Source organism: Harpia harpyja, chromosome 21 (genome assembly GCF_026419915.1).
Source record: "Harpia harpyja isolate bHarHar1 chromosome 21, bHarHar1 primary haplotype, whole genome shotgun sequence".
NCBI lineage: Eukaryota > Metazoa > Chordata > Aves > Accipitriformes > Accipitridae > Harpia > Harpia harpyja.
Window position 1 is genome coordinate 16,109,876 of NC_068960.1, and position 27,194 is coordinate 16,137,069.

The following is a 27,194-nucleotide window of genomic DNA, read 5'->3' on the forward strand; positions in this document are numbered from 1 at the left end:
TCTGGAGGAATTGACTTTGTAGAATAATAACATAGAAGGCACACAGCAAGAGGACAGATGGATAAGAAGCACATACTCTCTTAACAACAAAAGGATACATTGTTTATTTATTTTTCAAGGCCATTTGTAATATGTGATTGTCCCCATGATGAGTTTTCCCAATGAGAATGGAAAATGCTCACAACTGGAGAAAAAATGCTCAAGTACTGCATATTTCACAAATACAAGTTTCTTTTCTGAAAAGAAAAAAGTCTGGAAAAAAAATCTATACTATTTTTTCTGCAGCTGTAGACTACCATTTAAATAAATAAATAAAATCAGGTATAATTCTGCCACCTCCTTACACAACTGACACTTATTACAGCAGACAAGAAAATCCATCCATTACAGAACTCAAGTTATTCCCAAATTTTATAACCATTATTATGAAACACGAAACGTGTGTCTCCTGTATAGGATTCACCGATAAATTCCAACAGTTCTTGCTGTGATGGCTGTTGAACTAAAGACTAGCTGAACAAGGTATATTCCTAAAGCATCATACCTCTGTCAGAATAATCTATGCAAATCTAGATGTCAATTGACTAAAAAGGGGGCAATTTTATGCATTTTGTCAGTTTATCTGAATGACTTCTTCTTTAAAATATCTACTTAACCCTACATCCTGTTATTTTATAGAATAAATTTTCTTTTTATTGTGGAAGAAAAACTGTTCACTCGCTGCACCCAAAAATATGTTATTATGACTACTTATCTTTTTGCTAAGTCTCTATTTTAAATTTCAAAGTAGAATAGAGAGAAAGTAATTTCCAAGTGATCTTGAAACAATTAAAAATGATGTGAATTTCTTAAAGATATTTCGTTAGTATTAAAACAGGACAGTTCATATATTTTCAGAGTGGACTTGTCCTTCGCTATGTAAAGGAACTGAAAACAGAATATACTTCTGCACAGATTCCTGACTGAACTGAGCAATTGAGATGAGGCACAAAGCAATGACCTTGTGTGAGCATCTGACAGAATCTGTGCATCAAAGACAGATCTGAGATGAGGTACAACTAAAACAAGTTATCCCATATATTCTTTCTGATGTGATACTCTCTATAAATATAACTTGTAGAATAATTAAGCAAACAGAAGTTGAAAAAGTAGGTCTGTATAGCTCAAAGTGTTTACAGGTTAGATTTGAGAGATATAAACAATCCTACGATAGATCTGAACACAGTGTGGTCCAGAGATCAGGGGTGGCATACCTGTGCTTTCGTAAGGATCACAGATTCGTGGGTGCTTTGGAGAGCTGATTAGCACAATGAATTCAGAAGTGAAGAATTTTGTGAGGGAGAACAAGTACGTAATTCATTGGTCTATAAGCAATGCAATAAACCACACTTTTTACTTCCCACTCGAAAGCAACGTCGCCTGGGCATCTTTTGTATGTAGGGTGGCAATGGGTGTAGTCTGTAGCCTTGACATTTTTAGTAGGTGCAGCGATGATGCACAGAGTTATACAGACAGCACCCTCCTGCCTACAGGATGCTTCTCTGTTGGTTCTAGGTTTAGAAGAGTGAGAGAAGCTTTAAGGAGGTCTTTACACTAAAACAAAGGGGCACCCACATGTGAATACTCAGTAAACAGTAGTATAGTTTTGCCCATGGGTCAGGAAAAAAAGGGAATGTTTCAAAGCATCAGTCAATGACTCTGCACCAAATGAATCCTAAATCAGGAAGCTATGTCTGCTTGCTAGTTTTCATGTCACTCAGAAAGCAGGAGGGGAAGAACCACTGCAGGAGTTCTGGCCCTAGGCAATAGGCAGAGCAGAAGGCGAAATCTGAATTAGTCCTATTTACTCATATTGTCCAGATCAAATTGTTTACATCAGATGCAGAGACAATCAGGGACATTTATTGTACAAGAACACTTTCCTATCCAGTGGCTGTAATCATCATTAAAGGACATCAGTTCACATATATATAAAAAAAAAAAGTCAGTCATTTTCTAGAACACAAACCAAATCCAAATGGAAGTTAGATTAAGTTTATCCATTATTAATTACTGTTATTAAAATATTTGTTTTGCACAGCTAAACCTGCTCTGTTTCTTTTGATGAGCAAAATACCTAACCTCGGAAATTTCCAGGCAAATTTTACAGTTTTTAGTACTGAAGCTAGTTAAAAAAAAATCCAGGCTATTAGCCTACCATGTGCTATAATATAACTTCTAATAATTTTGATAGTAAAAAAATAATTTAAAAGACATGTTAAATCATTCACAACACAAACATGTGTCACACAAAATGACATTGAGCACAACTGAAACCAAAGTCCCTTTGCTTATGTCACCTAACCAAAAACACCTACAAACTGGAATTCATGCTCAAAAATGTAGCAAGACTGTTCCGGAATTCAATTCCTTGCTAAAATAAATGCTCTGCAAAGACCTCTTTACTGCACAGGGACCAGAGGCTCCCAGATAAAGCAGCTACACTTGGTGTGGTGGGGCTGGACACTGGGCTGTGCAAAATCATGGTGATACTCCAAGTTTTAAAATAACTTGATTTATGTAACTTGTTCTTGCGTTACGTTCGGTGATTGTGAAGCCAGGATTGCCTACTGAATGTATTCTGTGTATTACACAAGGCTTAGCTTTCCTTTCCTATCAAATGCCCTGACTTCCCTCAAACTCTATTTACATTAGACCAACAATAAGCCTGGCTTGGGGTGTTTCAACACTACTATACATGCAAGATGCTTGGTGACAGTTCTTCATTGTTTCTCTGCTGGCTTTACTCTGCCATTTTTCAACTTCACCCATCCAATTAGGCATCATCACAGGCAAAAGAAAAAGCGGTTTGTTTCCATGACAGTAGTAGGACAATTAGCTGTTTTATGTTAAAATAGCGTTTCTAATATTTCTATAGCAACGGAAGTCAATCAATGGTATGACTTAAAATAGTATGCCAGCAAAACACAAGAACCTGCATTTTAGATACTTTGGATGAATCCTGAGCTCTAAACGTATAGTTCAGAACTGACATTATATTCCTTTGCCTGTGACTTCTTAAACTAAAGTAACACCACTTCCTATGTACTATTCCAAAATTTTCTGGCAAGTATTAAGTATTCAAGACTGATTTAAGTGACACTTTAAAAACTATTTTAAATAGTGATCTCTATCTATACATTGAACAGACAAGCATGACAGAATGTAGAGAAGGGAAAAGGAAAGTGTGCATAGACAGATCTATGCAGCCAAAGTAGCAAACAAATATTAAATTATTTCTACCTCACACAAGACAATGGAGATGTTCCTAAAAAGAACTCTGTTGTTATCAGAAGTATAATAGAGAAACAACTATTAATACAGCTTTGTGAAATATGTAAATTGTTAGTGCAATACCTTGAAGTATCAATCGGGCTCCATTTTAATCATTCACAAAAGATTTCACTGGACATTTTATATTAGTTAAGAATAACTTTAAAATTGACAACATTAAAGCAAAAACTCTCTTGTGAATTTTAAATTTAATTAAAAGTAGCTATAGATTGTTGAAATGTTTACTGAATAAAACACTGATCTCTGAATATGAACAATTTAATTTTTGTTCACATAACTTGTTCTATAGTAACAGACAATATGATTAGAAGATAAAAAAAATAGAATACTTTAGTTGCACACTTATTAGTCTCTTTCTTCCATGATTGCCTGCTTGGTGTTGGACAATTTCTTGCCGTGCCATTTGTAGATTTACCAACCTGTAGTACAAAACATTTCAAACACCAATGAGTTCAGTGACACCAGGGAAAGACGCAACCAGTTCCTTCTCCATACAGCATTACAAAGCAGAAAAATGCTAATCAATAATTTTCTACCAGGTTGTATTTATAGAACAGATATACTTGCTAATATCCAGATTATCTTAGTCAACTTGTCTCAGATTTCTCATTAGAAGAGTTTCTGAAAGGAGGAGGGAGGGGGACATTTTTTTTTCTGTTTTTTTAAAAGAAGGCCTGTAAAGGAGGTTAAAGCCTCCAGAAGAGAAATTGTTTTCTGGTCCGAGTATAGCAAATATGACATCATTTAACATAATAGAGATGGCTTTAGTTTTGAAGTCCCTGATGAGTACTTAGTTCAACAGAAAGAAGCACACATGACCACTGTGGATATGTCAGTAATACCCTAGATTTTAAAGAAGGTTAGCCACACAGACTGGCTTGGACATAACATTCTGGAAAATGCAGACAGCTGAATACGTGCTATAATTCTGTCTCCTCTGGTCCTGAATTGTTTCCACTGGGAAAGCAATTGCATTAACCAGTAACTTGTTCTGTCTGTAGTGTCTTTTCACTTTCTATATGCAATTTATAGATGCAGTCACTGCATAGTAACATGGATACCCATAATGAAAACACTGCTCCTTTCAAGGCTTGAACAAACACTTAGTGGTTTAAGTATCAAGGTCTGACGTATCTATACTCTGCAGCCTTAAACCTCAGCAGGGTGAATTTATTTAACTACACCTCCCCACCCAAAAAAAAGAGTTACACTTTAAATACCATGTAGAAAAGCATGCTAGGTTCTTTAGTTTGGACCTGTTATACTGGTATACCATATGGTACCCATATTATATGCAGCACAATTTAATTCTAGAACTTTCCCAAAAGATTGCAAATATTATTTTTTTATTTGTTTGCTGAAATAAACATTGGGGGTAATATTTTGTTCATTTCTTCCTTTATTTATTTATATATAACTCTGTCCCCTCAGTCACCCAGAAATTGTATTACATGGTGAATGAAATACATATTAAAAAAAAAAAAAAACTTGCTTAGCTTTAATTTGGGCTTTTTTTGTGAATGTAATAGCAATTGGTATTTCTCCCAATAGCTGCCTGATGCTAATATTTTCAGTCTATACATGGTCTGAATATTGGCATTCATTTTATGTGCTGTCACCCATACCACCGGGCACTGTTTTAGTGCCCTTAGACACTGACTAACACTTTAAACCCTGGAGAAAACCAGATAAGCAATGAACAACACAGTCCTAGCATGGATTCTCAAGTGAAAATTTCTTTATGAAAAGACAGACAATAACTTTACAAATGTTTTCATAGTAATAATTCAAATCCTTATGAGTCACAGTAGAGGAAACTTGCCACAGGTTCCTGTGAAATATTTACAACTCTTATCACTTTTCAACCAAATAAATGGAACCATGTTCTGAATCACTGACTCGTCCAACTGTTACCAGGGAAATTTGCAAAGATGGGAAAAAACAACTGACAACTGTTTGGCTTATTTAACTTTTCGGAGCTACCAATTCCCTACCAACTTTATTCATGCAGCATTTCTACTAGGAGGTTGGATGATTTCTGCTCTCTTTTCCAATCTTCTATGAGCTGCCTCCTTAGTCTAATTAAAGCTGAGAACCCAGCTGTCCTCCCTTCTACTTCAGAGAGCTAAGGGAAGGACTCCAGGAAATTCAGTCTTCAGGGACTCCACAGGGATAGCTAGGATCTAAGAGTTGGGAATTTAATTCTCAAGCTCTAGATTTCTCAGAGCTAAAAAAGTAGCTAGTTTTGCAAGTTATGTTAGGGCCTGGTCCAAGTCCTGCATTTTGGTCTGCTCAGCATACTAGCACACTAACGTATTCACAGACAGGTAAGGGTGTAATTTAAAGGAAAGCAATTAACAACATTGCATTCCTCACCTAAGACTGGAGCCTGACTGGACTTCACTTTCATTCAAGGCAGACTCACAGATCAGCTGGGGAACAACAGCACAGGCTCAGAAAGCAGCAGGTGCCTGCCTGTTGGGAACGGGGTGGAATAGGAGGAGTTCTTAACAGCTTTGCCACTCGGCTGATACCAGAATATGACTCATGGGTGCGGAGGAAAACTCCAATGCTTCTTGCTCTTTGTGCTTCCCCTTTGCTCCTGCCAAATGGGTTGCAATGTTAATTAGACAATAGCATGATTAAGAATTCTTACACTTTCTAGGAAAGAACAGGAGATAGCTGCAAACCCATTCACTGCTTAGAGACTGCGCCTGTCACCTTCAGTAACTCATGTCTGCCTACTCTTACCTTAGGACAGGTAGCATGAAGAACACTAATATAATCATCAGTTTTTGTGGAATCAACCAAAAAGCATTTCAAAATTTCTTTGCAATATAGACAAATTCTATTTTACAGCTTTGGCAGACCGACTTCAAACATTTTTTTTCCCACAGAAATTAGAATAAGCTGTCTTGTCTCTGGAAAATACTATGATCCTGTTGTCTGTATCTTTCTCCATAATTACCCATGCTGAAATGCATGCATCTGCACAACTGAGATTGTAAAAGACAAGCAAAAAGGGAAATGCGGACCATTACCAGCATCTGCCAGCAAGCCCTGTATCATATCAGCAAGGATGTATTATCCCTGCAACCTCTTACCCTCTAAAGGAGGACAGAGCTCAGGAAAGGCAGAAAATAGGTCTGGATGTACAATGGCCCATCGCAGTGCTCCAAGCCTCTCAGTTAGGCTGTGGTTGTAGAGCTGCTTTGCCAGCACTGCAGGATGAGGGAAATAGAGGCAGGGAGCCCCAGCTGCTGCTGGGAGATGCAGTGTCTTGTCTGAAACTGGGATTTTGCTGCCCTCATCAGTTTACAACCCTTGGCAACTACCTGCTTCACTTGTGCCTAAAGCTGGCCCTTGTGATAAGTTTCCCCAAAGGTGTTGTAGCTCATCAAAAAAATGCAATAAACATTTGGCTGTGGATCTAGGAGAGGTGGCCTTACTGCATGACTAAAAGTAAAATGAACTACTGGAAACTGTATATTCACTAATGAATTTCCTTCTAAAAGTCATAGGTTAAATACAAATGTCAACAACAGGATCCCAAGCTGTCCTCAATTTCATCAGTGAAATGGTCAGTGCAAGCTACAGACTCAAAAGATAAATATTTAGAATAAAAATACAAATGTCAGACCAGAGACATGCGTACTTTACAAATCCAATTAAGTAAAAGCCCAAGGACAGTTTTTATAGTGATGATATCCCAGTAGTATTTCTGTACAGTCCTGTATTAAATCAGACCGATACAGCAATGTACTTATAACTGATTTTTGAGAGATCTAAGCAATACATAATAGGGCAATTTCCCTGTGAACACAGTGAAAAGCAATTACTTCAGGTGAGAATGATAGAACAATGATCTTAATTTTACAGTATTGAAAACCCCCTGCCCTTGAAAGAAATAACACATCTGTATTAAAATTAACAGGATTCCTTCACTGGCACAGTGAAGGTGTTACAACAACTTCCTAACATAAAGGTCAAAAGTAGTTAATTATACAAAACACATGTTTATGGATGTACCAAGGCTTAAGAATAGAAGTTTAGTACTTATACTGTCATATACAGGAACTCGGTCATTCTTAGATCTTATCGTGTCAGATGATCTATTCCTCATGGAGTATTCTTTTAAATACATTTGGTGCAAAATAGACCAAAACGAACTTCACTGAATTTTGTTTGGAAATTAGCTAGCCTAGTTAGTTAACTGCTTAAAAGCAGATTGTGTCCCATGTGAAGGGAGGATGCTGACAAGCTAGGTACTAGCTTAGGATAATGTGACATATGCAAGGGAAAGTCTCTCCTCCTTTCCATTAGAAATTCCATTAAATGAGGGATCATAAACATACGCTGCTTTTAACCACGTGCATAGCACAATGTGTTTCCTAGTGTAGAAGAATTATCCTCCATTATACCTCTTAGTTTCTAAGACTTGTAGTGTTAGAATATTTCAGGGGAAGTTGAACATCTGCCCTCAATGCATCAGTTATCGACACTACACTGCCTGGTCTGGATCAACAGGATTTGGACTAAAAGTCATTCCCTAATCCTTCTCTTTGAGAGGGAAATATCTATGCATTTAGAACATCATCCACTTCATTCCTTCACTCATCAGAAGAGCTCATCTGCAGTCCCAGACAAGTGATAACATTCAAACTTATGTGTGAAAATAACATACCCCCCTTAATCAAGGAGGAAATAGTTAGTGACCTACTATGCCATCTGGACACTCACAAATCTATGGGACCTGATGGGATCCATCCAAGAGTACTGAGGGAACTGGCAGAGGTCCTTGACAAGCCACTCTCCATCATCTATCAGCGTTCCTGGTCAACAGGGGAGGTCCCAGAGGACTGGAGGCTTGCCAGTGTGACTCCCATTTATAAGAAGGGTCGGAGGGAGGATCCGGGGAACTACAGGCCTGTCAGACTGACCTCGGTACCGGGGAAGATTATGGAATGGTTTGTCTTGAGAGCACTCACATGGCAACTCCAGAAAAAGAGGGGGATCAGGCCCAGTCAGCATGGGTTTATGAAAGGCAGATCCTGCTTGACCAACCTGATCTCCTTCTATGACCAGGTGACCCACCTAGTGGATGAGGGAAAGGCTGTGGATGTTATCTTCCTTGACTTCAGCAAGGCCTTGGACCCTGTCTCTCATGGCATACTCCTTGAGAAACTGGCATCTCGTGGCCTGGATAAGTGCACTATTCACTGGGTGAAAAACTGGCTGGATGGCCGAGCCCAGAGGGTCGTGGTGAATGGGGTGAAATCCAGTTGGCGGCGGGTCACGAGTGGTGTTCCCCAGGGCTCGGTGTTGGGCCCTGTTCTGTTTAATATCTTTATTGATGATTTGGATGAGGGGATTGAGTGCACCCTCAGCAAGTTTGCAGACGACACCAAGTTGGGAGGCAGGGTCAATCTGCTTGAGGGTAGGAAGGATCTACAGAGGGATCTGGACAGGCTGGATCAATGGGCTGAGGCCAATCGCATGAAGTTCAACAAGGCCAAGTGCCGGGTCCTGCACTTTGGTCATGGCAACCCCATGCAGCGCTACAGGCTTGGGGAAGAGTGGTGCAAAGCTGCCCAGCAGAGAAAGACCTGGGGGTGCTGGTTGACAGCCGGCTGAATAAGAGCCAGCAGTGTGCCCGGGTGGCCAAGAAGGCCAATCGCATCCTGGCCTGTATCAGGAACAGTGTGGCCAGCAGGAACAGGGAGGTGGTTGTTCCCCTGTACTCGGCACTGGTGAGGCCGCACCTCGAGGCCTGTGTTCAGTTTTGGGCCCCTCACTACAAGACAGACATTGAGGTGCTGGAGTGTGTTCAGAGAAGGGCAACCGAGTTGGTGAAAGGGCTGGAGCACAAGTCTTATGAGGAGCGGCTGAGGGAACTGGGGTTGTTTAGCCTGGAGAAAAGGAGGCTGAGGGGAGACCTTATCGCTCTCTACAACTACCTGAAAGGGGGTTGTAGTGAGGTGGGTGCTGGTCTCTTCTGTCAGGTGTCTAGAGATAGGACAAGAGGAAATGGCCTCAAGTTGAGGCAAGGGAGATTTAGGTTAGATATTAGGAAAAATTTTTTTACTGAGAGGGTTGTCAAACATTGGAATGGGCTGCCCAGGGAAGTGGTTGAGTCACCATCCCTGGAGGTATTCAAAAAGTGAGTGGACAGGGTACTCCAGGGCATGGTTTAGGGGGCATGGTTGATGGTTGGACTCAATCTTGAAGGTCTTTTCCAGCCGAAATGATTCTATGATTCTAAAGCAAATTGGGAAGAGTGATAAATTTGACAGTGGTCAATATATTCAAAAATTTTAATCAAAATCTGAATGGTGTAAAGATAAAACACACCCTAATTACGTAGCAAGCCAAAACAGTTTTCACATTGCTTTGATCTATTTAGTATTTTACATTCATAAAAAAGTACCTAGTAATGTATTTACTTGAGAAGAGTTACGATCACTCAGGAAATAAGGCTGTTTATTCTCATTCATAAATTCAAAACAACTTTATTATTTTTAAGGCAGGAGAATACATATTTTACAATATTTTAATGAAAAATTATCATTTGACCAAGAAAACAAACAGTTCTAAAAGAAAATGTACAATTAAATTCTCCCTTTACTATGCGTTTACAGAGTAGACTTCAAGTCATTGAATTGAAAATCCAAACTAATTTTGCCCATAGATACAAATAAATGTTTCTAAAGACTAAATGAAAAAGAGGAAGTCCATAGAACAAATAATTTAGTTGTGGTCAATTTCTGCTGTTATGGCTTTGAAAGGCTTCAGCTTCAAGGGCTGCTTAGTTAATTATTCATATAATTTTGAATTGTTAAACTTGTTTTTTATTTTCACAAATGTACTCTTATCTGCCCACCTTAAAAAAAAAAAAAAAGTAGCCACTAAAAAAAGACTTGTTTCTGTCTTTGATTGCCTCATTCAGAATTTTTTCATCTTCTGTGAGAACTAAGTGAAGAATTGAGCTTGGCATTTTGATGAGAGGATAGTGCAATCCCTTCCCATTGCCAGCTCAAGGAAATGTCTTTCAGAGTCATGGACCAGCTACTGAAAATACTGTATCCCAATTTACAGAGTCTAGAAAGTATACTAAAAAGAGCACACAAAGTCACAGTTACTCGAGAGATCACCTTTTTCTTCTACAGCATGAGTAAATCCCACAGACAGTTGATTAGAAAAGCCTTACACTTGTAATTCACCAATGGACCTGAAGTAGAAGAGGATCACTGGCATACCATGCTGGTATGTGGGCTCCATTATGGATAAACAGAACCTTCTTCACTCGTAGTACACAAAAAAAGATTACTAATCTTACTAATAGCCTGAAAAGCTGGACATCGTAAACAAGACTAATAATGACAGGGGAAATAACTTCAATGAGAAGTGGTATTCTATAGTAAAAGGACTTCTGGAGTTCTTATTTCTTCCCCCAACTACATCTCATTCTTATTTGGGTCATGATCTCCAGGGAGAACTACGATTCAGCAATGATTATTCATCAGGAATAAGTCATTAAAATACCTCACTCGCAAATCTATTTTTATTCTCCAAACGAAGTGTGAAATGTTGAAGAAATACCACAAATGAGAATAAGCAGACTAATTTTTAAAGAAATTATTTCCATATCATTCATTTAAAGTGCCATCATTAACCTGAGCATGTTGACATTTCCTTTTGTGAACTGCATGACTTTTAACCTGACAGTGTCTTTGTCCACATGCTGCTAAAACCTCTCTGCCTTCAGAAATGACAACTAAAGTGCCACTTAATTCCAGGCCCTCTGACCATGTATTTAAACTACATTCCATGGTATGCTAGTTGACAACCGTACAAAGCAGAGGAATATTTTTTCCCATGAAGAAAAATATCACCAAATTGAATTACCGTGCTAACATGAGCAAATAAAATTTATTTAGAAAAAGAACACTTAGTGAGATTATCTAATTAAAATTATTCAGCCTTACTTTGCAATATAAATATTTTTGAAGAAGGACACCAGGTAGTACAGTATCTAGTCCATAGAAATTTATTAGCTTTGAGCTTTAACCCTACAACTGTCAGCTCTGATTGGAAAAATTACGTTCAAGGTTTTGTAGCAAGAAGTGATTAAGTGCATTTACAAAGTGAGGACATCAGTTCCCAAGCTACCTAACATCAATTAAAGGAGGCCAAATTAAATCGATGTTCTAATTCCACAAAATTAATGGTAACTTTTTTTTAATAGATGTAACAACATTTCCCTGAGGTCCTGTAATAAATTCTTATCACAGCAACTCATGTAGAAAGTAAATGGTTACCTATCCATGAAAATCCAATGTTTAAAATCAGTTATGGGAATGATGACAATGAGGTTCCTTGTGGCTTCTGTGTTCTTCTTCTGGGCATTTTAAATTTGATTTATCATTTCAGAGTTCTTTCTTTTTAAACACTAGGAAAGCACGAAGGAAAAAATATTCTTCTTCATTATGGAAATATTCAGGAAATACTAATTTTTCATATTAGTTCTTTTTAAAGACAGCATTCCTCTAAACTCATGGGATCAGGAGCTAATTAAGGTTACTTGTAATTACTTTTAATCAAAATGCAATCACATGTCTTCACTTTACAACATTTTATAAAAAGGAAAAATGGATTTTTTCATTATTTTTCATTTTTAAAGAGTTTGGTGACATAAACCACATACGTCAATTTTCCACATTGTCAGTCCTGCTCTAAGAGCATGCAACTCTGGTATATGGATGTCAGTTAGGAGGGTAGAATCAGAACATTGAGCACATATGGGTGAAATATTGTGAAGCCTGTTATTAAAAATTTGCCATTAACTGGATATGGACACACAGACCATGCTTTGCAGGAACAAAACACACCTGAAGACTCCCTGCTTAAGAAAATGAAAACAGAAAATCCAGGGAGTAAAATTCAGTTGACTGTTCAAAGCCTTGTTTCTGCAGTTGGGGCCACACAGTGGTTGATTAATTGCTTAAAATATTTTGTAATATTAGTTTTCTAGTGTTATCCATGGCATGGCAATTTCCACCTTGAGAAACCTTCAAAAAAGTTCAAATACATGTCTACGTGAGAACAACCGCACCCACTTTGAAAATGAATGCACCCCTTAAATTCAAATTACTACTCTGTAAGTCTCCTTTTTAAAAAAAAAATCCTAACTGTTAGAATTGGAAAAAATACAAAGTGATCATTTGCAAATACAAAAGGAAAATTAGACCATCTTATGCAGAAGCGGAAAAGTCTAACACAATGCCCTCTGGTAACATACTTGATGGCATTTCAGTACCAGTGTAACAGATTATCAAGTCACTGACCATATGTTCTCTATTATTAAGACTGGGATTCATCTTTGTAACTTTTTTGACAAAATATCTTCCATTCTTCAGCCCCCAGTCAAACAAAAAAAAAAAACCCAGAAAGTATCTCAGAACTAAAGGGAATTTTGGACTGGGTCATGGTATTGCTTTTCTGACAATTCTACCACTTTTTTTTTTTTTTTTTTGCGGGGGGGGGGGGGGGGGGGGAGTGGAAAATACACCAACATTTTACCAGTCTTTTCTACAAACAGTTTTGGTTTTGACAGCTTAGTGTTTTCTAGTGAAGGATTATATGGTCAGAAAAAAAAAACCAAACAGAAAACTGCCAGTTTCTATATGGGCAGTATAGAGACCAAGAGATCAGAGATATTTTAGACACAGTTTTGCAATCTAGAAGCTAATGTGAAGCCACCTACTATTTACAGCAGAGTATCTCAGTGAGACTAGCTATGGGTGATATGGAATTAAGTGCCAAATCATCTGTGGGAGAAGCAGCTCAATTAGTGGCTCATACAGTTGCTAAACTTTTCTCATTGTCTCTACCATAATGCACTTATAATTATTGGAAGAGACACATTTGACTACTCTACATGACTCCTTTAATTTGGTATTTAAATTATTCAGTAAAGAGCCATAAACCTAATTTTCTGCTAGTTACAGCTACAGCCACATTCAAAAATAGTTGTTACTGCTGTTCTAACTCTTCTTGAGTTTTCTGTAACATCTCTCCTAAAATACTGTACTAAGCAGTAGAGAATCATAATTGAATATATTGTCCATATAACAATGAATAAAGTATTTATTAAAAGTTCAACAGAGACAGGTTTAAATTAGTTTGCCTATTTGGTTTGGCTTCCTGTTAATATTAGTCTAGGTGTTAAACTGCTACTATGATTCTCTTCCGAAAGTAGGCTTCAAAACTAACTTAAAAACAGTATTAAGTTGTCAATGCAAGACAAACTAAACTAATGAACTTAATACAGTTCTTAGAACACTGACTTTATAAATTAAGTACATTCTTGGTGTTGATTTAGAAAGCTGTTTTGTAATGCAGGTGTTGCAGTGAATGTAGAATTCATCAAACATCTCAGACATTTCCTCCTATAACATTTTTCTGGTCTCTTGACAATCGGTGGCTTTACCAACACCTGATCATCTATGTTTACCTGTAGATGCCCTTCTGTTATTTGCCAGAATATATCATCTAGAGCTCAAATACTATGCTGTCTTCAATTTCATTTTTTCAAAAATCATGCTATATATGAAGAGCTGGTCAGCTGAGAGCTACTTTGCCTCCCCAGAGAAGTTACAGCATAAACATTCACTGAATCCAGAGCAGGAAAGAAATTCTCTTGTTATGTTTGAAGTCTAAGAATGTAAAGTCTGCAGAAAGAAGTAATCGAGTTTAAAAGATTGAACTCACTGAGCTTCTCTAGATGATTTGAAATCTACTCTGAATGTCTTCAAATCCTATACACTACAACATTCACCATGTCCTTGGGGGATAAAGGGCACTAAGGAAGAAGAAAATGAGATACAGCAAGGAGGAGTAATTTTCAAACCAACTGCTGTGAGTTAGTCTGTTCTGTTATGGAAAACCTGTAAAGATGATTTTGAAGGCTTTAGCCTAGTCTCATAATCATAAACTCCCAATCAAACAGACAGTATCCTTTGGTTAGGAAAACACTTTAGTCATTCTGTAAATAATTCATCATTTGCGAATAATTCATCATTTCAGACTAAAGGTAATTGGAAACTCTTTATTAGACCAGAAATCGGACTCCTGTTTCAATGGCAAAGAAATGTGGATCTGCTGGGGAAAAAAATGTGCCTCAACAAGCTAATACATACCCTGGGCTGCCCTCTGCCGTTTCCTCTTTTGTAAGGTGAAAGATGTAGATCTTCCTCTGTATCCCAAAGCATACAGTTGCTTCACCCACAACAGAAATATTTTAATTATGCCATCTAAGAAAACTCAAGATTGAAGGGGTAGAAGAGGAAATTTTTTGGCTATGCCTTGTTGACCCTTCTTCAAAGTTGTCATTACTGAGGAGGAGAAAGGGGTATATTTCACCCATTACTTGCTCAGCTTCCCCACTTTCTTCTACAACCTGACAGTCTCTCTCCCAAGTCTATTAATCTATTTTCTTCACCTTTTTCAAGACTGGGCAGGAGTTTCTCTCTTCCATTCTCCCTGCAGCAGATACACCACAGGTACCTGTACCACTGGTACACCAATACAGGTAACTACTGTTCATCTTCCCAGAATCTCACCTTATGAAAAGCAGGAGCCAGAGAACAACACTTTTTTTTCTTGCCTCTATTATAGAAATATAAGCATTTCTCCAAACAGCCACTCCAGTCTTAAATCCCCTTAAACCCTATGTTTTTACAGGAGGATATGAAGCATAGGTAGTGGCTAGTCAAACATGAATGGGAAAGCAAACAATTTTAATACTTCAGTCAAAAGAAAAAATAAAAAACCAAACCAAACACACACTTCCCCCAAACACCACCTTGTAAGTCTGGCTATTCACCTCTGCAGCAAGTATTGCTAGTAAGTTTTTGTTTAAGACATACAATGTGAATGGTCGGCAGCACCTTTCCAAACCTCCTAGTGAAGAAAAGAAGTCCCAAAACAAAATGCTGTGTGGTTCAGAATTGCTTTACTTGTGAATTAACTTATGTAAAACTTATTTTTTACAAACCCCTTATTTCCCCTAAATATAAAACCATAATACTCTATAACTTCTGCAATCAATGTTTTTGTACTGAAGGAAAACTACATTACTTTTGCACTTTAGTGAGGCTTTTTGTGTTTTCTCCAAACTACTTATATTTCATTCATAAACTTTTGCCAGAATATCTGCTTTTCCCATTTTGTGCACAATGTTAAGTAGCAGTACAAGGCTTAACTAACAAGAAATATGGTCTTTTCTGCATTTTTACATAATACAGTTTTTAACAACGTCTTATGCAGTCACTTTAGTGCTACTGGTCTAGTGCCTTTGCAAAATATTACTCTTTCACTGATGGGACAGGCTTATTTCTTTGCATATCATCAAGTACTGCCTTATTTCAAATATTAGTAGACTCGCATCTTTTACCCATACAAAGAAAATCAGTATACTGATGATATTTGTGTTTGCATACGTGCATGCACCTAGAAGGCATCACTATCATGTTAACCTCAGCTCACAGACAGTAAATGAAAAAACTGATCATATTGAACAGGTGTCAATCCAAGTTAACTGCAATACATTGATAGGTGCTTAGCTGTGTTTCAGACTGAAAGCTCTTTCTTAATGCCTTTAAGGTAGAAAAGTAGCTGAGGAAAAGACCAAAATCAGAGTGTGCTACATTGCAGCGATTCATTCTATTACACTAATGAAGGCATTAAGTTGTTGAACTAAATAACTGCTGAGAAAGTATCTTTTTTTGACCAGACATTGCAGTCCCCAAGCCAATGGGACTTTTTCCTGTTTAACAGTGAGGTGTGGGGACTGATAATTAACAATTTAGACTCTTCTTTACATTCCTAAGCTTCTGCCACCTTCTACCTAAATTAAGATCACATTCACTGCTCTTAAAAACTGGCATAGCTCCATTAAGGCACAGCTCCATTAAAGTTTATGAAGCTCTGCCAATTTACATGGGAGAGAACTTGGCCTGCAGTTTGTTTAAAGGTTATAAGCTTTGCCTGCAAAGACTACAATTCCATGCGGAATTCAGCTAGTCTTTAATTCATACAGCTGCCCATGTCAGCCAAAAGGTCTTTACTTTAGACAATCAATGAAATAGAACAATGAAAATTTTAACCACATTTCTATATTCTTATAGCTACCTAGGAAAGGAATTCTTTTATCACATTATTTTACATTGTACTGATGAAATTCCATCTTTTTCCCCTGCTGTTATGAATTGGGTTTGTTCAATATCAAGGGAAAAGAACACTTTTTTTTTTCCCAATTATAGAAATAAAATAAAAGAAAAAACTTTATTCACTACACTTTTCAATAACAGAATTTCTAGTGTAGGTTTTCAGTGTATAAACTGAATAACCAACTGTACCCTTGATAACCTGATTTAGAATAATTAGTCAAAAGAAAGAGAACAGTCCCCAAACAAATTTCACTACGTCTGAGGATGGAAGAAAACCTTTATAAGCATCAGAAAGAAACTTACTTGGAAATGGGTGGCTTCTTATTTTAAATAACCAATGGTGAATACTAATGTATTTTCAACTAAAATTTCCTTCTGAATTTTTTCTGTGATTACACTTTCTTTGCTAACTATGTACTTCATAAACATGACAATTGTTACCAATGATTTTTCACAGCATATGGCCAAGAGATGCATACAATTTTAATGGAAAGAGTGTGCAAAAGCCTTCTTAATGTTAATCCTTGCAGCAGGAAGAGGTTTATCTTCAAACAAAGATCTACTTAAAGATGTTTGTGACAGCTGAGGAATTTATCTCCAATTCTTTTTGCCTGTGGTGTGCCACATTGCTATTTTTCCCATAGCAACGTGCAAGAAGCAAACTAAGATGTCATATACATAATACAGAGATAAAAAATGACCCTATTTCCATGTCCATGTGATAAATGGAATGAAAGTTCAGTGAACACATATTTGCACATTAATTGAACTGCATGATTCTGTCCTGTTCAATCAAGTCACTACTGTATGTACCACAGGGAGTTTTTCCCAAAGAATCATTAAACCAACTTTATCGCTCAAACACATACACATTTTCACCTATTTATCTTCTTGCCTTGCCAAGATAGAAAAAAAAAAGTTACCTCTGCGTATTCACATGATTGAAAACACATACACATGAATTTATATATTACTACATCGCATTAATATGACGAGAATCTGAACTAAGTGTCACCGTTCACTGTAATAATCAGAGAACAAAGGTACTTGATCAACTTTTGTAGCCTATAAATATTTAGGAGACATTCAGCTTTGAGAATATTAAGTTTTCCCTTAGAAATCAAGTTTCCTTTGGCTGATTTAATCATCAAGATCAATATGGCACATCTACAGTTCTGACAGTATGATACTCTTCAAATTCACAAGAAAAGGACTGAGAAAAGAGTGATTAATAGAGCATCTTTAAAATCTCCATCAAAACATGTTAAGATCCTCATATAGGGAGCGAAAACTTACAACTTTTAGCAAGAAGACATAGAAGTAAACTAAGAAACAGAAACAATAAACAGAGTGCACTTTATAGTCAATACTAACCCTTTAGTGAGACTAGCTTATATTCATTTCTGTTGCCATCAAATCACTGATACACATTGCTGAAACATATTCTGGAGCAACATACTATTAAAAGTGTGTGCGCGAATACGCACAGAAAAGGCATACATGACGGTTCACAGTTGTCATTCTTTTATTAAATCTAGTTATCTTCAAAAGCCTCTGTAGGAGTCCTGTCCAAACAGATTCTGGGGTGTGTGCGGGGGGACTTCCCCTTTAAGAGCGCGCTTTCCAAAATACAATGAAATCCCAGTCTGAATAAAAAGCCAGACTTATGTCACACTATGTTCCATACACAGCTTTAGAGTCCTGACCAAAGGGACTGAGCAGCATTTGAGTGACAAAAGGACAAAAGAGAAGCCTAGGAAAACTTAAAGCAGATCTCAAAAGAAAGATAGAGGGTCTAAAACAAAACAAAACAAACAAATCTAAACAAACAATTAAAAGACTGTTTCCAGAGATAGAGACTTTATTAGGGAAGATCGTCATCTTTAAATTAAGCAAATTTAGGTAGCTGACTTAGCCCATGAACCATTTTTCATACAAACATTAAAAACAAAAATCCTAGTCTGAAACCTGTATAGGCGATGGGAGTCTCAGCTATCAGAGCCACACAGAAGAATCTGCATGGTATAATGATAAAGATTTTAGTCAACAAATACTATGATGTTGTTTTGCAATCACTCTCCTAGAAGCACCATGAAGCACTTGGGTATACCTTCAGACTGTACTGGGACAGCTGAAAAAAAGCTCAATTTTAAGAGCTTACAAGCCCCAAGCTTTTGTCAGTGGAATTGAGTAAAGACAATTTCCGTGACCAAGTCTCTGGCAAACTGGATGACAGCTAATGCCTAGCACTTATTTAAAGAAATACAAAACAAAGGCTAAAGTTCCAATCCTATCTTTTACAAATGCTCTTTTTAATAATGTATAATCAGTAAATTAGTCAACTGGTTATGTCTAAACTGATGTATTGCATGATTCAATAGATTTGGTTTTTTTATGAAAGTTTGTCATTTCCATTCATTATCTTTTGTTGAACTATTTGCTTTTCAATGGTAGAAGCTTCTGCTTCTATGAGTAAAGTAGTCCCCAAACCATAAATTATATCCTACAGTTTTGACATCATTTATTTTCATAGCATTACACATGCCAACCTTTTGACTACTCAAGATCAAAAGAGTTGCTCTCCAGGCTCATATTTCACTATAGCTCTCATATTTTATGCAGCAAATTAGGTTTTACAGTAGCAGCTACAGCAAGACCGTCTCTCGCACTGCACAGCTTAAAATTACTGTAGAAGATTTCATATTGAAGGAGCATGATCCTATAAATTCATACTCAAGTAAAAAATGCATGAAAACTTTCTATAATTCCTTCCCATCCATTTTGTACAGGTTTTATGCATATATATGTAACTACTCTGGTTAAACCTCGAAACTATAAAAGGTAGTCAGGATTCTGCCTTTGGTAATAAAAGTTGGAGGGGAATCTAGCAAATACTAATGAAGGCAGGTATTTTAAGTGTTCAGAGGGGGGTGCACTCAAATCACATTCAAAGGTCACCTACCAGGCATGCACTGCTATGAATTTCTTTTCTGCCACATTTGGAATGTCCATATTAACTTGTCAAGATAATTGCTACAGCTGGGATTTCCCGTCACTGACAATCAAGAGTTTATTAGGTATCTGAAGACACAGGTAGGTGCTCAGCAGGATTTATATGTGACACTGAATTACCCGTAGACACCTTTCAGTGGGAGTTCAGACCCTTACTCAGCTTATATACTCATAAAATACTTTTCAGTGGAAATTATTTATGGGTAAATATCAAAATAACTTCTGCACAGTTTTAACTGTTCAGTACTAAAAACTGGAAAAGCAAAAATTACTCTGACACATAACTCTTGAATTTACACTTAAAATTATGACTATTCTTAGGAGTAATATAATAAACAATTATCAACTGATTGCAATTATCTTTTTTTAAAAAAAACTAGTGATACCTATTCATACACAATTTCTGACAGTTTATGACTCAAATTTGAAGGGATTTCAACAGATCAAGCAAAAAGGACCATCTTACTGTAATAATTATCCTCTCGATAAATTCTAAAGTCCTGCTACAAACTATAGAGATGGTAAAACCCTTAAAATAATCGTCATTATAGCTATATGGAAAGCATTAGGCTACACTTGTATAGAAATTGCTACTGGTCTTTAAAACGCAAATATTTTCTTGCTCTAAATACATTAACGATATGAACATTAAAAAAAATACTAATAGCAAATTCTTTATCAGTCATCATGATTGACCACTCAATGCCTCATTCCTCTTTTAAGGAAGAGAAAATTTACAGCTGGATAGGATTAACAATGCAATAGGTTCAATCAAATGCCTCGTCTGATGCAAAGTATTGATGCCTCAGAAAGGGAGAGGCTATAACCTATTCATTCATTCTGAAAAAACAATCTGAAAATAGAAATGGAAATGTCTTCTGTCCTGAGCATGTACTTACCCCAGAGTGATGGCAGGCTAGGTCCTTGCATGTTAAGCGTGCTTTGAAGAATAAAGTAGGACACAGAGGCTAGGAAGACTGAATGACATGTTTTTATCTACCATGGATTTTTAATACAACACCTGCAATTTATCCTAAGAGCATCCAACCAAGTATTCATGTTTCCCCAAATAAAGTTTCCATTGATAAAATAGTTTTCCCATAGAAATAAATCAGCCAACAGGATTTAAAAATTACTCGTATACTAGCAAAAAGAATTGTAAGCCTACTAGGAACAGAGCACACTGCAAACTATCAAAACAATAACAGTAGAACAATATTGGTAGATGCATATTTTCTTAGAAAGTTCTGCTATGTGTTTACACACAGTCTTCTATTGTCTCCTTTTCAAAAATGAGTTAGTTCACTTCTGCATTAAAACTTGGAAAAACAGATAGTATGGTCCTACTGGAAATGAAACCCCATGGTTCTGCTACTGACCTGCTACACGGCTTTCTTCATTTTGCTCTAGCCATTTTATGTATTATCTACGTAAGTGCATAAGACCTTCGAAATACTGTGTAACACATGCCTGTACAAAACCTGAAAGACTATGATTCCAGCTGGGGCCTCTAGGCATTAGTGTAATGCAAACAGACAATAATATCAGCAAGTACAAATGCGCTGAATGGCTTTCAGACCATATCGGCTTAAGACACCTTGCATATGCATCTCTCACATCATTCATGCAAACATATTTCCAGAGCAACACAAGCATACATGATTTTTCATAAACATTTTATGAACAAAAAATAAATGAAACAATTGTCAGTCCTGTCACAGGATTTTTCTCCACTCTCCACCCCACGCACAGAGCAGCAAAAGGGCGACTCAAGTGTAATACATTTATTGGTCTTTTCAGAAACATGCCGCTCACCAGGTCTGACCTATCCCTTCCATGTAAGGGAAGTGGAGGGGCTTAACAATGACATTTCTGATAAACAAGGACCTTATGGATTGCAGTATAAATCAGTTCCAGTTTTGTTATCATTACAGCCATATTCTGCCTACTATTCTGAGGTTTTCCTTAAACTCTGATTTAATAACCTCCTTGGCTTTGAGCTGATTTTGATTTCCAGTTTTATTGAGACATATTGGCAGCCTTTTCTTTAGGAGAGTAAAAAAAGTCTGCCTTGACATTCTTCACATAAAAGCAGGCAGAGAGCTTACACACAGTTATACTAAACTTGTATTTCCATCATGCATGACCTCTAACTTCTCACAAGAAGGTGGCCTTGAACTCCACTATCATTTATTCAAAAGTTGGGGAGGAAAACAGGAATTATAAGCAGCTTTCTGTTCTCTATTTTGGTAACAACTTTTGTTTCAAAAAGAGTAAAAGAAATGATGCTTTCCTCAACATAAAGATTATTTATACTAACAGCTAATTAGAAAGAAGGACACTCTGGAACGAGTCACATAGTTTACTGAATGAGATGTCTTTTGAAGGGGACAAATGCATGTTCAGAAAAGTAATAAAAGGACTCGACTGCCATATACCTCTATTAGATAAAGTTAGCAGACCTGGAAAAAGTCATTCCTCAAACTATGTTGTTCCAGGGAATTCCATGAAAATTTTATTATAAAGTATTGTGTATGTTATGGCAATTTATACAGTGTATAGCTGTATTTGAGACTGTTCTCAGGCCCATTTTGTAATGACATTAACACGATCCGTTATGTGTTTTATTGTGCAAGAGACCAGAGTAATTTGTTATAAAAATCTTCATATTTGACTACCTATGTACAAGTTACTCTTTTTTAAGATGCTTCTAATTTGCATATTTACAAGACCATGACACTAAAAGACACAGCGTAGGCAGATTCAGCAATTAGTCATGGAAGGCTTTGCTGCCTACAGCTTTGACTCTGTCACTATTTATTGCCCCTTTGTGTTAAAAGATGGAAGAAAGGTCTTTGGATTACTTGACAGCTTCCTCTAGATGTACTTGTTTCTCTACAGTTGGTATATGGCAACCAGCGTTTGGAAAAAAACCAAACTCTTGTTTGTATGTTCCTAAAACATTCAATAGTAATACAAACATGCTAAGTTTTCATTCAGACTTCATACAAAATTCAGGAAGGGAACACACCTATGTCAACTAAGAAGAAGAGGAATAATCAGATTTCAAGACTACTTGGATCAAGAGCAACCAAAGAGCAGTTCTTATAAAAGATTTTAGAAAGCAAACGTATGTACTTTTTTTTTTTTTTCAAAAGCAGACTAGAGATCTTGTGACACAAGCACTATACGGTAGCAAAGAACTGAGGAGCTCAGATGAGTTAAGACACGATGCAAACGTAAGCCAGAACAAGGCTATTTTGGCTTGTACCTTTCTCAGAACTGTTCAGGAAGACCAAAGAGTCAAAAAAAAAAAAAAAAAAAAAATCAGTCAAAACATGAGATCACTCATGTACCACTATTCTCAAACCTGAGGAAATGTTTTGTATGTCATCCACACAGTTATTTAAGGCATGTTAGCCTCAAAATACACCCAAACTCTTATGCCTAATATAGAGTGTGCTATGTAGGTCCCTGGAAAAAATCTTGGGAAGTTTGCCATTATGTCAAAGAAGTCATTTCCCTCAAGTTGAAAACTGTCTCTAATTCAAAAACTCAGCAACCAGTTCTACATGCTTTTTATTCTTTTTAGTTGTTATTCTTGTGAGTTATTCCACTGAATTCAGTAGGACTATTTACAAACAACACTACTGTTCTGATTCAGGAAAGCACTTAATTATCCTTTACCTTCAATTAGGATTTTCCCTGTATTGGGGAACTTGGGCATTTCTTCTGAGTACTTTCATGAATGGGAGAAACAGCATCTGACAATAACCTCTTACATATAGATTTGTGCCTACTAAGTCAGCTGGTCCATAGGCTGAAGCACAAAGGCCAGCTGAAAAGCTTTTTTAAAGAACAACCAAATGTGTTAACTCTCTTAAGGTTTTCAAATGGTGAAAGTACTAACAAAGCAATGCAACTGACCAGCTCAGAAACTTGTAATATTTCTAGAATTTTACACACACAAAAGAAAAAAGTATATGGGAACATTTTAAAAATAAATGAGAAAACAGACTTCATAAGGGAGAAAAATTGACAGTAGAACCTGTACAGTGAAAAATCTAAGCCCCAAAAAATCCCATTACAAAACAAGGAACTGAAAGTACTATTTATTAGTGGACTTTATTGATATAAGAGCAATAGGCATTTTAAATAGCGCAACAATGAAAAACCAGATATAAATCCTACTCCCAAAACTCTCTGAGACAAGCCAAGTATGCAATTGAATCAGACCAGCAAGACTGAACACTAATACTACAGTCTTAATCTAAATAAAAATGAATTATGTCATTCTTTTACAGTATGCAAGTGAACTTGTGTCCTTGTTCTTTAAAGTAACTTGCACAGTTTATCTATTCTCTTTAATAATGCAATTTAATTTACCAAAGGTTCATATTAAAAATTTATCTGACTACAGCAGTTAGAGTCACCTAGACATTTTGTCATAGTTAAACATTAGCTTTGGAGTACATCACAAATTCCCTACTGTGAGTCTGAGACCTGTTTCATATAGAAACGCTCTGAGCGTCCAATTGACATTACATTTAAATGAGTCAGTAACTGTGCACTGAATAAAAATATGTCAGTTATTAAAAGTGCAGTGACTTATTCAACAGCAACATTCAAGAGACAAATGCAGTATAACACGTTAGTGGTCACAAAGGACTGCTATTTTCACTTTAGCAATCAGTTATTCAAAATATACTCCAATAATCATAATATTTTCACCTCTAAGAATAGCGTTAGACCCATTAAGACCATGTAAAGTACTCACACATGAATAGAAAAGCTGACAAAAAACAATGCAAATCCAAAATGATCAACCTAAATTATAGCAATGTCAAGTACCCAATGCAGGCAACATACAATACAGTTAATGTCGTTCCAGAATTTAACAAGAATTCAGCTAGTGCCATTCTGTCATAAAACTAAACTTCTCTCTCATGTCCCAGTCTGTTCACACAGCTTATGTCATGTGGTACCAGGTAAGTGAGGCAAGCTAGATATGGACTTGGAGGGAACGTATGCCAACCACCAGAACTGACTTTGGAACAGATACAATACTTTCTTTGCTGTGAAGCAAAGTAGAAAAATTGAAGGGTATAGGGAAAAGGTCAGATAGCCACCTTCTGGTGATGGAAAATTATAACATATGCTTAACAAAGCTCTGAACTATGTGGTTTCAATACCATGGAAATCTTCAGAAGACCTACAAAATGGTAAAACTTCCCTAGGAGGACTTTATCAGCTTAAACATTGTTATAACAAGACAAGAACTCCAAAGACTGGCTCACTGAACACTAGAAGCAGCACAAGTGCCATACTGAAGTCTCTTAAATTTTCACCCCAAAATTGTAAGAAAGCTAGCCCCACTATCAAAAGCGCAGACAGCTATTTAACATTCCACCAGTATAAGACAGGATTTCTTACCTCAGCTTTACCGGCAGCCAGCGTTGTCAAAACCTGAAAAGTACAGGAAAAATGCATTAGTATTGATTCAACAAAACAGGAGTGGGATTAATTTGCTTTTGAGGTAACTGACATCAATTGGTTGTTATGGCTTGAGGGAATGGAACTGAAAAGAACTGTCTTTCACACTGCGAGGAGACTATTCACCTTTCATGCACATCAGAAGGCAAAACCAGGTATAAATTAAGAATACAGTAATATTCAGGAATACTGGGTAAAAAAATTGGGAAACATACCAAAACAGAACTGGAAAAATATCTTTCTATTTTACTAATTTTTAATTTTTTTCTGAATAGAAATGATGACTAATGCAACTATAAGCCATTCTAACACATCAAGACAATTACTAGGATACGCTTTGAAAACAAGCTGGCTTAGTTTCATGGTGCTAGAAGCAACACTGAGTTTGAAGAACACATTCCACGTAAAGTGTGACAAAGAAAGACTTGCCAGCTTCTTCTCACTAGTGACATACTGTATCGGGTGCAAGTCTCCGGGTTCTGGCAGCAAGGGAGCTGCAGGGGCCCCAGTGGGAAGAGGCCGGGCACTGCTCCAGTTCTGACTTAGAGCAACCAAGGCTGTACTTAGCACAAACGTACTTCTCTCCCAAACAGCCATGGAACCGCAGCAACTATTTCTCTCTGTCAACCAAGGAATTAAATTGAACTTTGTATCTCTCCAGCTTTAGACACCAAACCATAACTAAATCAACTACTATCACAAACTTGCACAAAATTCAGTTCAAGCAATACAGATATAATTGTTGTTTATATCAAAGTACCTTTAACTCAAACACTTTACATAGACACAGATATACCTTAATATTATAGGTCGAATAGCACACACAAAGTTAATAAGCTGTTATTAAACCATGAAAGCCATTAAACTGTGTTCGTAAAACAAAAATCTTTGTTAGAACTTTATGTCACAATACTGTCACAACTTTATTAGGTTGAAAAAACTTTAATAATCTCCTCACAAATTTAAGACTGACGCCTAGCTATAATTCTGTCTACACGAGAAAAGGTCTTTCTTTATATTGTTGTTAATAATCACTTTTAAAGGACATCACCAATTCTCCCCAGCTTTTAGGAGCAGGAGAGGTAGTGACCAACCATGACTCAGTTTGAGGGGAGGGGAAGGAAAGCACAGAGTTTATTGAATGGAGCTCAGCCTGTATAGCAAAAAAGACAATTTGTGTGCAGAGCTGCTGTTCAATGGAAGACATCTGTGGATTCATCAAAAAATGATTTCAAAGGAATTTAGGAATGGAAATGAACTCCTGTCACATCACAACAAGGTACCTGCAATCACAAACAGTTATTTAATTTACACTGATTCAAAAACAGATTCAGCTCCATTTGAAATGTGTATCTTTTGTCACTAATAGGATTTTTGAAAGCTGTTCAAGAATTTCTCTCGCACAAGCAGAACTTACCTTATTTAAATTCCATTTATTTACTAACAACCTATCACCTTTTTTTCTTTCTTATTCCTCTTCTTCATGATTCTTTAGCATTAGAACTTATTTCTCCTTTCCAACACAAACCTTACGTAAAATCATATCTATTCTCTGCTAGCATTCCATTAGGCTTAACATGTCACTCTGTTAGCGTCCCCTCACAAGAAGGTCCTTCTACTGATAAATTCAGTAGAGTTACACTCTACTTACCACAATTTAAATACATCCATCTTGGAGGCAAATGACTAAAAACATATACTGTAGAGGATATACCCAAAACCTAGCTTAACTTAAAACACCTGAATTTGGAGTGGCATTTCCTGAAGCTCTCATAAATCCTGCTCTAAACCATCTTCCAGAGGTGCCTACCTCTATCAACTAAGTAATGTGAATATAACTGAACAATGTGACTGTTCCAACCAAGGACTCACTAATGCCTTGAAATATAATTAAATACTCTTCTATTTTAATAAATCACCTTATATGTCCAAAGACTGTATTTCTCTTTTATACAGCTATATCTTCCTGTTGCTTTATGGTCATCCAGTGGTCAACTGGACCACTGGACATACTACGCTCATATTCTTCTTCTCCAAGTTACTGTCTGATAAATCCCTGTTCAGCAGTTGAATTTGCATTAGTTCCTAGAAGCATGACCTTTTACTTGGTATTACTAACATTAATTC

At 36.8% G+C, this 27,194-nt stretch overlaps 1 protein-coding gene across 15 annotated transcripts in view; it reads right to left on the reverse strand.

Moving 5' to 3' along the window:
* RBFOX1 (RNA binding fox-1 homolog 1) overlaps positions 1–27,194 on the reverse strand; it is a 1,377,247-nt gene that overhangs the window by 1,024,163 nt on the left and 325,890 nt on the right. For all 15 annotated transcript variants that reach the window (XM_052772622.1, XM_052772607.1, XM_052772605.1 and 12 more), the window contains one exon: positions 25,008–25,040. In XM_052772622.1, coding sequence (XP_052628582.1) covers positions 25,008–25,040 — 33 coding nt within the window. The remainder of the gene's footprint in view (positions 1–25,007; positions 25,041–27,194) is intronic.